At 35.4% G+C, this 13713-nt stretch overlaps 1 protein-coding gene across 1 annotated transcript; it reads right to left on the minus strand.

The window, feature by feature from the left end:
* Positions 1–330: 330 nt before the first annotated feature.
* Positions 331–13322, minus strand: LOC133305565 (phosphoinositide phosphatase SAC3-like). The gene is made up of 16 exons (XM_061505828.1): positions 12660–13322; positions 11625–11829; positions 11378–11543; positions 10638–10860; positions 10395–10471; positions 9511–9698; positions 9296–9393; positions 6278–6411; positions 6050–6178; positions 5432–5813; positions 4720–4841; positions 4200–4301; positions 2171–2365; positions 1544–1720; positions 1123–1237; positions 331–833 (listed from the first exon to the last, which is right to left on the minus strand). The coding sequence occupies exons 1-16, from the start codon at positions 12765–12767 to the stop codon at positions 717–719; spliced, it is 2538 nt and encodes an 845-aa protein (XP_061361812.1). The 5' UTR covers positions 12768–13322; the 3' UTR covers positions 331–716.
* Between the last annotated feature and the right edge of the window lie 391 nt (positions 13323–13713).

A 13713-nucleotide genomic window follows, 5' to 3' on the forward strand; every position in this document is an offset into this window, starting at 1 on the left:
CCCATGCTTTTAGTAAGCAAATTGAGATTTCATATTCTGTTTTAAGAGAAGCCAAACTGGAGTGATGTGTTTTTTATTTTCTTTGGTAATACGCCTTGGAATGAGGTGAGGCTAGTTCCACGATTTAGTTAGTTAATAACTCTGTAAGTTAAAAAAATTGGCTTCTTGTAGTTTCCATGACTTTATTGCTCCTCGTAAGAACTTCAAAACGTTAAGTCGAAAAATAACCGCTTCAGGTAAAGCCAGATAGCAGTGTTAGTATAACAGCGAGCGAGTTAACATCATATATATTACAATAAGCGAAGTTACTTAAAAGAATCAATTATCTACATCTCTAAAAGTTGAGCTCCCACAAGCAGGGTAACAATATTTACAAAAGTGTACTTCACTGTAAGTAATATTTAACTGGTGAAAGAAGAATGAAAACAGTGAAGTCCAGGGAAACAGCAACAACCAAAAAAAGAGAAGAAAGACAGTGAAGAATTTTTACAACCACACTATGCTTTCAGGATTTGATTGACATTAATGTTGCATGTCATGTCACTACCAAGAATGGTTGCAGGATCCGTCTTAGATTGTAGCATCATAAAGAGAAGCCATCTCAAATGCTTGTTCCATTCCTTATCACAAGCTCTCTCTAGTTTCTTCTAATCAGCATCTTTAGACCAAAGCCAAGTCAAACTAAAAAAATGTCAATTATATATTAGTGCAAAAGTTCAATGGCAAAGTGTCTGTCCATTAGTCACCCAGTGTACAAAAGTATCTGGAAATTCATCTGAAGCATTGGACTGTCCATTACTGCAGGATAACTCTGATTCAGTTTGCTCACTTCCCTGATAATATTTCATAGAATCAGTATGAGAATTCTGGCATAAACAACAAGTACAGATCCTAAATGAATGGTAACAGATTGTTGTGCAACATGCACAGAATACATAATCTTTTATCAGATCAGAGCAAAACCTACTTAGTCAAAGAATAGCCTAAACTGTTTATTATTTTTCCACCAAAACAATTAACTTCAAATTAATGCTACAAATTATATAGATTGCATCTCTAGTGAATGTAAGCTTGGATGAGGAGGTTGTGAATGTGATACTACTATTTCAGAAAGAGTGGCACCTTTACGCTGGAACCGCTCACATTACTGGTGGAGGGAGTTATTTCTCCGACCATCACTCCACTGACAACGTTTTCTGAAGAAAGCCCAGCAATTGGGGAGTTGGTAATTGATGACCTGCATTCAGTATAAATTGGTCTCTAAATAAACACAATTGATTTTGGACAAAACAATAATATAACGCCAGAAAGAAGGAAAGTAATGCAGACAAATTGTTTAGACCATCAGAGAGGCTCTACAAGAAGTACATCATACACCCAAGACAGTGGTATTCACACCTAAAATTCACAATTCTTAATTATATTTCTTATTTTTCTCATCCCTACCCTGTCTTGTAGCCTATGTACCTCCCCTAATAAAATATTCCTGCAACAAAACATTCTTGATAGGTACTTGTACAATTGCTTCATTAGAAAGCATTACCTATCACATGGCTCTTCTTCACATGAATTGCCTGAAGAAGATAGCCAATCCAGGTCAACAAAATTGGAGCAGCTGAAGGAATCCTGGTACTCGGTATAGTAAATATTATCACTTTCCAGGCAGCGCTCTCTTTGCATGTCTCCGAAAAGCTCTCTACGAGGCATTGAGGGAGTGTACCTACACAAACAAAATGAATTGCATATCATACATAAATGGACTAGATGGAGAAAACGAAGCAGCAAGAAAACACGTCACCATCGTGCAAGCAGGCAACTTAAGTTTCCACCTTGTACACAGGATGAGCCCATTGACACATTTTAGATTGCAAATTACAGTGTGTCATTGGGCACTTCAACATACAAACACAGCCTAAGAGAGGACCGTCTCAAATAGATTTTTTCCCTTTTTCCAGAAAATATAAATTAAAAATATTTACCATTTTAGTTATTATACAGTTCTCAAGAAAGGCCTGCTCTGAAAACACGAAAAAACTTTCTCGACTAAGGCTACTAATAAATACAGTAAAAAAGAGAGACAATGTATAAAATGAGATATTGACAATCTATGGCCTCCTGTATACATTGAAACCGGTTACAATTCAAGTTCACATTAATATGGATTACAAACCTTGAAAATGAAGTGTCACTCTCAGTAGTAGATATTTCAGGTGATGACTCACAAAAAGCAGCCTTACTTCCTTCTTCTGATCGATTGGGTAAACCTGGATTTGAGAATTTTTCGTGCTTGGCATTTGGGGCTGACAAAGGTGTAGAACTTTCACGAAGAATGTTTCCATCTGAGAAGGATCTTTTGAAAATTAACCTTAAAACCAAATTTCAAAATTACCACATTAGTAGCATAGACAGGCATTTTGAATCTGCATGTGTTATCATGATATTTGCAATAGACCCAAATAATTATTGTCATAAACCAACTATCCCAAAAGCTTAAGGTATTGGTTGAAAGCATATGAATGGTATCTTAACACGTTCCGTCACGCATTAGCTTTGAGGGCTTGAAGCGTGAACTATGCATGGGCCTATCATATCTTGTGTTGAAATTTAACCTTTTATAGAAGAATGAGGGAACAATGATTGAACTCTATACTATTACCACAAGGTCATATAGGCTCTGATAGCATATTATTATGTAACTATCCGAAAAGCTTAAACCATTGGATCAAAACACATGAGTGGTTTAATATCTTAACAATTATGTAATATCAACAAATACATCACTAGGACAGACCCACATTAAAGTTCATATAAGCTTTGATTGATGATCAGCCTCCTCATTCTTTCTATAGTGTCTTGCCTTGTCACTTTTCTGCACCTTGTCTTCAACCCCTCTGGCCCTCCTCTCCTCAAAAATTAAAAACCATAGTATTCAAAATCATTTATCTGTAGTTGAGAGTTTTATTTGGATCCCACTGATTTTTGCATTGCAAGGCAACTACTTTCTTATGGATTAATCTGTTTGGGGTTGTCACCCTGGAGCAGCTTCTCATGATACAGTTTGAAGATTTTAGCAAGAATAAGAAGGTTAAGACTTTATAGCGTGAGTGGTGTATGCAATCCAGTCCTATTTAGTTGGAGATAAAAGCCTGCAATTATGTCTCTTTCCCCTTATTTATTATTGGTTGGAGTATGTTTATGGCCTCTCTTCGGTTCTCTTTCTGTTCCTCATATACAAAGAGATTGGACATCTTTGCATTTTTTAACCACATTGACTCAGTTTATTATTATTATTATAATATATAGGAGGATTTCTTATCCTGCCCAACTTGCATTTTTCTCTTTTAATAATATTCTTCTTTACACCCGCTTCCAATATGTATCATCAACACTTGTGCTGCTGACTATCCCGCACCTCAATATAGTATTATAAGGATCAAAGGGCAATCATTTTTAATATTAACACTTGATATACACACTTTTTAAAAAACATCCTACGCACACTAGGTATATCCTATCTATATTATCATATGCTTTGTGGAACTTATGTTTTCATAATTATATATATTAATACTTTGGTATTTTAATATTTTTAAAAATGCGTATGCCAAGTCATGTCATTGTGATACAGGATAAAGGGGGTCAATTATGACTAGTAGCCTTAGTGCCTTACTTATTTGTCTTTCATTTCTTGTTATTCAAGTTACTTTTGATAGCCAGGATTGGATCTATTCTAAGGGTTAGGATTTTTTTTGAAGGTACCTATCCTATATAAAAGGTTTTGAAGGTTGAAAGGGGGTAACTCAAATTTTCTTAATAACAAAAAATTCTCTTCTATTTACCTAGATGTTGTCCAGAAGACCTTACCTCTATTGGTTGTGTAACCTAGCTCTTCAACCCTTCTTCTCTCCCAAATCCCAATTTCTCTTTTTTTGGTGCCGGTCTCAGTGCCTCTTGAATACAACAATTTTAACCCTAGGCCTTTTGAACAGACATGAAATTTCGTTTTAGATTTAGTTATCTTGAAATGTCCATTTTGGTGTCTGTTCCATAGATCATGTCATAGAAAATATGGAAGGGAAAGATGTACTGTAAAAATTTCAAACACAGAAACCCCAATGCAAGATCTTCAATCAAGGACAGATTCATAGAAGGATAGGAAACAAAAGGTAATCTATTCCCCATAAATTATATTCAAATACCTTGTATTGTCCTCTCCATTTCTTCCTGCATCATATTGCTGATCTGAACCCAATTCCCATAGAGCGGGCTTACCCTGTTGTGGCTGAAAATGCCCCAGGAATCTGAAACAGAAAGATCATCTCATGATTAGTAGAAAAGAATAATCAGTTAAGACCACAAAGGCATATTTACAAACAGAAGTCAGAAAATATATCACAAAAGTAGAAACTGCCAAAAATAGAATGACCAAAGTTGCTAAAATGCCAGAGGACAGCAGGGCATGCAGAGGGATTGGAAAACACTGCTGATTTGTCACTGTTTTGCAGTGTTTGAGAAGAGTTCCTAATCGTACTGTGTTATCCGTCTTTTCATTTAAAAAATTTCTCATCCAAAACAAAAGCTCCCTATGAGAGAGAGATGGAGACAGAGAACAGATAATAAAACAAACAACCAAATAGCAGACATGCTATAAATCCCACTGCTGGAAATAATATAACTCCAGTCCAGAGAAAAAAAAAAGTGTACTACTGCAACACATACACATTAATTGCATCTTGCTTCTCAGCATCCATGTATGCATTGCTGTAATAGCGTTGAAGAGTCCTAAAAAACTCCTGAGACTGTGTTGCAGCTCTCCACTGGCCCCTCCTCTCAGAGAATATCTACATAGAAACAGAAGTTGAAAAAAGACCATCAGAAAAGGGTGAAGAACACAAATATTACACCATAAAAAATTTCAACAGGAAAATCCACAGGTACTCTGCCCACTTAACAGTAATGTGGAATATTACAGGCAAGAAATGAAGAAGAATCTAAAGACTGGAAAGCCCCTCAGACGGTTAACCTCATTCTCATTCAAGCAAAATTAACTTTTATGCCCTACATTATGCATAAGGTAATTAGTGGTGGTCACAAAGCTATATTTATCAATGTTCTCTAAAACTTATACATGGCAGGACAAGAGTCCATTCCCACAGTACCAAATACCAACTAGAAAGCTAAAAAAGGCCATTGCATGCCATCCAGCTCAGGAAACATAATTAAATAGCTATGAACTGTGTTTAACCCCTAAAAAATTTTGAGTGGGTGGTTAATAAAGAGGTCTCCTCTCTTTATCTCCAAATTTAAACCCAATGATGATATTTCAAAGGTATTTAAAAGAGAAAATGATGTAGCAAAAAAGTCAGTTCCCAAGCTACATTAAAATCTGTAAACTAATGTAATTGTAACAAGGCTCGGAGTTACAAATCACCTTGTTGTGAGCAGCAGAACCACCATACTGATGTGCAAGTATGTCACCCATCCGCTCATAAAACAACATCAAATCATCAGCTACAGGATCATCAAGTTCAACTATAGGGCGGTCAATAACTCCGATGGCATGGAGCTGGTGGCCAAGAGCAGCCAACCCATATGCATATTGTGCAACGTTTGTGCGATCCAAGCAGTCTATGCAATTGGTCCTTAGCACCCCCTTCTGCAACATGGGTGGTTTGACAGAATGCTTTTCATTGACAACGTTGTTTTCTTTGGCAATAATATTTCCTTCGCTTGGTTTTCCCTCTAAATTATTAAAATCCTCATTATCATCATTGACATGTCTAGTGGACGAAAAGCTTCCCTTATCAATATTGCTGCATGCAAAACTTAACAATCAATAAACAAGAAATGACCGTGGATGAACTTTAGATATCTCCCTCTCCATCAAGCATAAACTACTTATATATTAATATCATTCGGTTTATTCTTTGGCAAAGTTTATATCATTGTTCTTATCTTTTTCCAAAGACAATATATAAAAGTATACACAGTGAATTCATAAAATGTTGAAAAAAGTAATTGAAGATTTGAAACAACATGAAAACCTTACTCTGTAGGTGGCCAATTCATATAGTCTTCTGGTCTCAAGTCTGGCGTCACTTGGCAATAGAAAAAACCTGTTAACGTCAACGCATTTGATGCCACTCTGCGTAGAATCAGCAACACATTTGTAGCTTTGCTGAAAGTAAAATATAAGGCATACTTTTGAATCAGCTTACTCATAACATACATTATAATTTGCTAAGAAGGATAAAATTACATAATAGAAAAAATGAACCTCTGAAAATGTTTGTGCAAATCCCAGTGAAGGAACCTAAGTCTGTTCTCCTCAGATAAATCTTTATTAATGAAATCTATGGCATTAGCAAACTCTGAACAAAGTATGGACTCACGCGGCTTTTTCTCATGGGTCTGTTGATTTTTTTTTGGAAATAAAAAATATCAATCAGCCTACAGAGTCTTATAAAAGATGAAAGTGTTAAAGTTATATAATTTAAGAAAGGAGAAAATAAAGATTCAAAACAATAATACATTAAATTGCTACGATGTAATATTATGATGTGATGCTAAATATTAATAATCCAATAGTGCTATTTATAATGATAGCAACTCGTAATCCTAATTGAATAATGGAACAATATCTTCTCAAGAGAAGATAAAATCTCCAAAAATAAGGTAAGGGAACACAACTATCCCTAATATAACACAAATCATACAAATCTATTATGCATCATTCTCTTAACCTGACTGCTTAATCTTTTTGGATAGTTAATTATGACATGTTAAAAGAGCTTCTATGACTAAGTGGTAGAGTTCAATCCTTATTACCCCATTCTTCAAACAAAAACTTGAGTTTCAACACAAGGTAAGTGGCCTGTGCATCATCCAAGCTTTAAGCGCAAAGAGTTTTTGTGTGAGAATGTTGGGTTAAATTTTAATGAGATAAAAATAGAAAATAGAAAATAGAAAATAGAAAATAGAAATGTGAAGAGTTCTCTGGTGAAGAGTCATGTCTTTAGGTTTGTGTTAGTGGACATTAATGAGTTTGAAGTTATGTCAGTTAGAATATTAATGAGTCAGTTATGTCAGTTAGAATATTAATGAGTCAGTTATGTCAGTTATAAAGTAATGAGGGTGTTATGTGTGGAGTTATATTTGTCAGTTTTATAGCTTATAAATAGCCTTTGATAGTTTGTATGAAATGTAGATCAAGAGATCAAGAGAAAAAGAGAAAGAGCAAGAAAGCAAGTTTTATAGAAAAAGCTTTTGTAGATACACAAGTCTGCTTGTCTCTTACATCTGTGTGTGGATATTCAATTCTAACAAATTGGTATCAGAGCTATGGAGAAAAAGAGCGAGTTGGAGGTGCCACTCTTCCATGGAGATAAGGATGAAGCATTAGATTGTCTTCTCTGTTTGAAGGAACATTTTCGGAAAGAAAAAACCTGGACGGAGGACAAATGGCAGGTAGCCATGAGAAGACTCAGAGGAAGCGCAATCAAATGGTTCCGTACATGGAACTGTCGCGACTTTAATAATATGTGGAAGGATTTTCTAATGGCCTTCATAACAAAATACTTGCCTGGACGTTTTGATTTGATTAATGAAGAAGATGAAATCTTCAATGATAATGATGAAGATGAGGAAAATGATGCGGATGAAGAAGAGACCGAGATGGTGGAATTCGAGGTTGCCAACGGCAACGCATCCGCGGAGGAGTTTGACGTGTCAGAACGCGTAAGAGACGACTCGGAGAAGAAGACGATGGAGATGACTGCGGTCGAAGAAGCTGAGATAGAAGATGAGGAGAACGAAGGAGCCGAGATCGAAGCAGAGAAGGACGGGAACGACGAGTCCATTGTCGAGGTAGAAGACTTCGTGGAACCTGAGTGTCTGGAGACAGAGTCGAAAATCGGAAAGGAGATTGAGAAGCCGAGGTGCTTGATGAAGACCGGCATGGAGGAGACCGCGAATACGAGTTCATGTTCTGGAGAGCTCGACCCCGGCGTGATGAGGTTGATGTCGGAGACCGGCATAGGCGCGGTTCGGGTTGGAAGTCAGAAGTTGGAGACTGCATTGAATTTATGGTGGAAGTGGAAGATGTCGACACCACCGAAAAGAGACCATTTCCCTGGAGGACGGTGGTCTGAGACTCCATTGATGAGGCGCGTGGAAGCTCTTCTCGATGAAGAAGAACCCGGCGATGAAGAAACTGAGAGCGGAAAAATGGAAGGTGTGATTGTGGATAGGGAACCCGGCGATGAGGAGCCTATAGTTACTTTTATGGCGGAATCATTTTGGCTCAAGCGTAAACCAGAAGAAGATCGTGGGGCGAAATCAGAAAATGATGCGTTGAGTTATTTGCTTGATGATGGGAATCAACGGTCCTCAATGAGTGATGGGGTTACTGTGGTTGAAGAGGCCCAACGTGCTATTAATGTAGCACATGTTGAATCTGAAATTATTAAAATTGGCATAGGTGTTGTAAAACTAATGGGACGTTATAGTGATACAGATACTGATCAGTATGATGACTTGTGTGATGATCATACGTGTAAGAATGGATGTGGAAGTATATCGGAGGATGAGGTCGACGGAGAAAAATTCAAGACTATCTATCTTCCACCAATGAAGGAACCACCGGATAAAAAAAAAATTTGAAGAAAGGAGTGCAACATGGAAGCAGTGCAGCAGCGCGAAAAAAAATCAACCGGTGGAAAATTCAAAAAAGAAGAATTAAAATTTAAGGGGGAGTTTTGTTGGGTTAAATTTTAATGAGATAAAAATAGAAAATAGAAAATAGAAATGTGAAGAGTTCTCTGGTGAAGAGTCATGTCTTTAGGTTTGTGTTAGTGGACATTAATGAGTTTGAAGTTATGTCAGTTAGAATATTAATGATTCAGTTATGTCAGTTAGAATATTAATGAGTCAGTTATGTCAGTTATAAAGTAATGAGGGTGTTATGTGTGGAGTTATATTTGTCAGTTTTATAGCTTATAAATAGCCTTTGATAGTTTGTATGAAATGTAGATCAAGAGATCAAGAGAAAAAGAGAAAGAGCAAGAAAGCAAGAATAGAAAAGAAAAGTTTTTTGTAGATACACAAGTCTGCTTGTCTCTTACATCTGTGTGTGGATATTCAATTCTAACAGAGAAGCCGTATTAGATATGTAATATAAAACTATTTGTGTACCTTCATCTAACAGCTTAAGCTTTTGGAATGGTTGATTCATGACAACATGTGCTAAATGTGGAGAAATAAGATCATTGCCTTCACACACAAAAAAAAAGATTACCTTAATTAAATTCAAAATTATTATAGGATTCCCATATCTTTTGACAAGATTTTCAAAGTGAAGTCTGGTGGCTTGATAATTCGGATCCTTCCTTGACACTGGGGAAGAGCAATTGATTACATAAGCAAAAATATAGACACCAACACATCAAAGTAGAGATAGTATGAGAAAAATAACTCCGCGTGTTACAATATTTGTGAAAAAGAAAGACATACGTATGATATCTGGTTTAATATTTAGACGTGAAGTTTCCTGTGACCAGAAAAGCGGGATTGAACCACGGTTCTGGATGATAGAGCTTATTTGGATGGGAAGACCTTCTGGAACATCCTCAAAAACTATTTGTTCTGTCTCAACATCATTAGCTACTCTCCCCTTCTCATTAACACCTCGCCTCAAATATCTACACATAAAAATAAAATAAATGAAGCTGTAAATTGTTCACATCATCATTGCACACGTATCCATACTTTCTGATTATAAACATTTCCCACCAAAACCATCCTTCAAATTTTCAAGATTGTATTGCCTGGACTCAGCTTCTCTCTCTCTCTTATATATATATATATATATATATATATATATATATATATATATATATATATATATTCATTACAAAGCTATAAAATCTTGCATAATGATTGCTCTCAAGTTTTCACTCCTGATCAACTTGGTTAAGCTAACATTCTATATACTAACAAGCTTACGTTTATTCTATCTCTTCTCTTTTCTATCAACACAAATGGAAAACAGGGACACATACCATCATCAGAACATGAAAGATAGATTATTCTATGCGCCATTCCCTATTATATAATCTACATTCATACTGCAAAGTTATAGTGACAATTCAAAACAACTAGAAAATACCAAAAATGACCGGAGTATAACTTTATTAGTATCCCGTCCTCAGCACAAGGATAAAATCATCAGAGAAGGCACTTAATACTCTAGCTGACTAGCTAAGTTTGCACATGACATAGTCAAATTATAAATCCGATGTATAACCAACTGGAGCATACACAGCACATAATCACATTCAAAAATGACTCAATGCATGTAATGTGTTTGGAAAGAAAACATGATGAAATTTACAGACCTAGTGCCAGCATAATGACGTGATCGTCTCGCAATGAGCGTAAGTATAAACTCCCGTCCAGATATCATAAGTGTGTCCTAACAAAGCCACCAGATAGACATCAGATATTCAAGTGTATGATGACAAAACTACTTCAACTGAGCAGAAATTACTAGTAAATTGTAAATAAGCCAGATGCTTCACGAGATTAATCAATCAAAGAATACATTATCCAATGGAATTTCAATAGACATTTATCTTCACCTGTTTAAAAAAGCCATACACTAATGCAACTGTCCAAATATTATTCTGGAGGTGATTCCTAATTCCTCGAGTTAAGAACTCATTCCAGACAAACATGGTCTCATAAAGGGTATGGCCTGTCTCATTATCACACAAGTTCCTTTGAAGACTACGCATAATGTGGTATGAGTAGCTGAAAAAGAAGTCCTTTGTAAGGTCAACCGTGCATAGGAGTTTCTTGTACCTAAACAATCAATGAAAAAATAATTTAATTAATGCAAAATCTGATAATGTATAGAACAATAAAATTTGACATATCCAAGATACTGTCTTTAAATCTAAAGATGGCATTAAGATTAGGAACCACCTAGCACTTCTAAATTATACCATAAACAAAGTCTAATCAAAATCAAGTTATCCTCAACAAATTTGTGTACTTGTTAAACATGTAATTTTTATATTTGAGTCAAACAGAAGGGATGAAATCAAAATAATTTTAACACGAGATTTCCACTAATTTTTATATTAACTATAAAGATTTATGACCAGAGGAGAATGCAAATAATTTAAAATTAGGATAAAAGGTGAGAAACTAGAAGATCGTTAGAAATCCATTCAAATAAGATCAAAACTGAAGTGATTTTTTTTGTCTCAAACAGTTAAAGGAAACAGGGGAAAGAGATCAGCATTCAAAATGAAAATAAACAAATAAATGTATTTGTATGAAGTACAATTTATACAACATGCAAGATTGTTAAGACCTGTTTTCATTTTTTGAATTGATGATGTTGGTCCAAACTGACGTATTTGGCAATGGAATCATCTCACTCCTTGAGACAGCATATACTGTATGGCCACAGATTGCACCAATTTTCCTTCTTTTCGTGATAAGCAGCATGTAGTAAGGCCCCAAAAATTTGATGAACCCTAAAAGAAGAATAACTTATCAAGATAACAACTGATAATTTGTCAACAGGAAACTGGACAAGACACTATGAATTTACATACCAACAATTCCATAACAAGTTGTAACAAATTTCAGTCCACCTGTGGACTTGTTTCCCTCATGTATCCGCCTCAAAAGATCAGAACATTCACTTTCTGTATATGTGGCGGGGTCTTCACGCAAGTTTAGCTCAGAAGGATCTAGACGGACAATAGTTAGTACTCTCCAATATGTCCTGCTCTTGTTCCTTCCTATCATGTAAAAGTTCTGTGGAATAAAACATAAAAATAAATGCACAAGATAACAATATTTTAAATAAAAGAAATGCATGATAAACACTGCAACTCCAACAAAGCGTCCAATCTTGTAACTCAAAATTTCTCAAATGGGGGACCCCAAGTTTAATATACATATTAGTTTAGACAGGGATGATAATTCATTCAGCCAAGCAACTAAAGCATGAACAGGTGCTGGTGGAGAAGACTCGCTTTCAAAGTTAAGATATATGACAAATCCCACTTTAAGGTAAAATAAAAACTAGGAAGCTCCCACATGGATGCTCCAATGCAGAGACATAAAAATTTCATTCTGATGCAATTCAGAAACGCAAAATCCACATAAAAGAAGATAAGAGTTAGAACTTAATCAAAACATGAAATGAGGCAACAAAGTTTAGTTCTTCCTACTTTGCCAAACTGATTCTTGTAGATGTATTATAAAACAACGAATACAAGGAAGTTCAAAACATATATCGCAGTCTATCTATCATGCAAGAAATCCAATGCATTGGATGACTAGCTGGTTTCATGTTTCTTCTAAAAATTCCAACACAGCAATATCAAAATAAGAGCTAGCTTTGAGATGATGAATGGTGTATAACTAGGATAATAAATGCACTAAAACATGTTATCACTATATGAATATGAACAAGAAACAAGTGCACAGTTTAGACCTGCATTAGATATTAAAAACTATTGACATATATATTTCTACAACACAGAACGAGCTAATTACATGACAAAATCAAAGAGATCTCCCTATAACATTAGTAGAGAGCAATTGCACAACAGTGGAAGAAAGAAGAAAAAAGGCATTACCGATTGAGTCTCATATAGCCTAAATTTCTGAATACAGACATGGGAAGGAGGAGGGGTATCGTCAGAGGCAGAAGAAGAGTGAAAAGGTTCATTCTCTGACGACGCCATGACTTTGTTAGTGATATTCAGATCCCCCGAGCCTCAGGCTCAGGGAAATTACCAAATTTTCATTCAAGGAGTGCCAAATTACCAACATTCAGAATCCTCACAATGCAAAAAGCTCACAACCCAAAAATGCAAACTCATTTCCTGAACTATAGGCTGCTTCAAATACAGCATTATCTCTCAAAATTGATTCAAAATTATTTATCTTTCTTCATAATTTCAGCTCCACCACCTTCTCCAACAAGAAACCCACCACCCTCTGTTGCTGCTATACCTATATGCTATAACCAAAAACGACCAACTAATCCTCACTCAAGCTTCGATATATATATACATATATATATATTATATAGATCGAAAATTTGCCACCCCAGAAGCTAAAATTGCAAATTTTTATGTGCTAATGATATTGGTACACTTGCATACAGAGAAACACAACATGTGGGTATTTTCAAAATGGAATCTTTACATGGAAGGGACAATATACGAGGAGAAGATCAAGCAGAGAAACTCGGTGAGAATTGAAAAGGCGAGAGATTTTGGAGGTTCCAGCACAAAAAGGGTCCAAACCACGGGTGCACTAATAATTGATTTAATTTTTTTAATATTTAACTTTTTTTAAAAAAATCTGATTTCTTTCCCAATGGAGAAGAATAAAACTCAGATCCGAAGAACAAATAAAAACCACAATATCAAATCCAAAAAATAAATTCAATTTGCTGAGTAATCCTCTGTCCACACATTTGGAAAATTTTAAAAAAAAAAATCATATATCTGAAATAGCAATGTGAAAATCATTACTGATTACAAACTGCGTATTGCAAACGTAATTAATAATAATATAGTTAATATTAATTTTGTTATTTAATTTAACTACCGACATAAATGAGTACTAACGTGTCATCTGTTCCATCATCTGTTCCATGACGGAAGGATAAAATAAATTTAT

This window comes from Gastrolobium bilobum, unplaced genomic scaffold (genome assembly GCF_033153095.1).
Source record: "Gastrolobium bilobum isolate Gb01-03AN ecotype WA unplaced genomic scaffold, APGP_CSIRO_Gbil_v1 utg1221, whole genome shotgun sequence".
NCBI lineage: Eukaryota > Viridiplantae > Streptophyta > Magnoliopsida > Fabales > Fabaceae > Gastrolobium > Gastrolobium bilobum.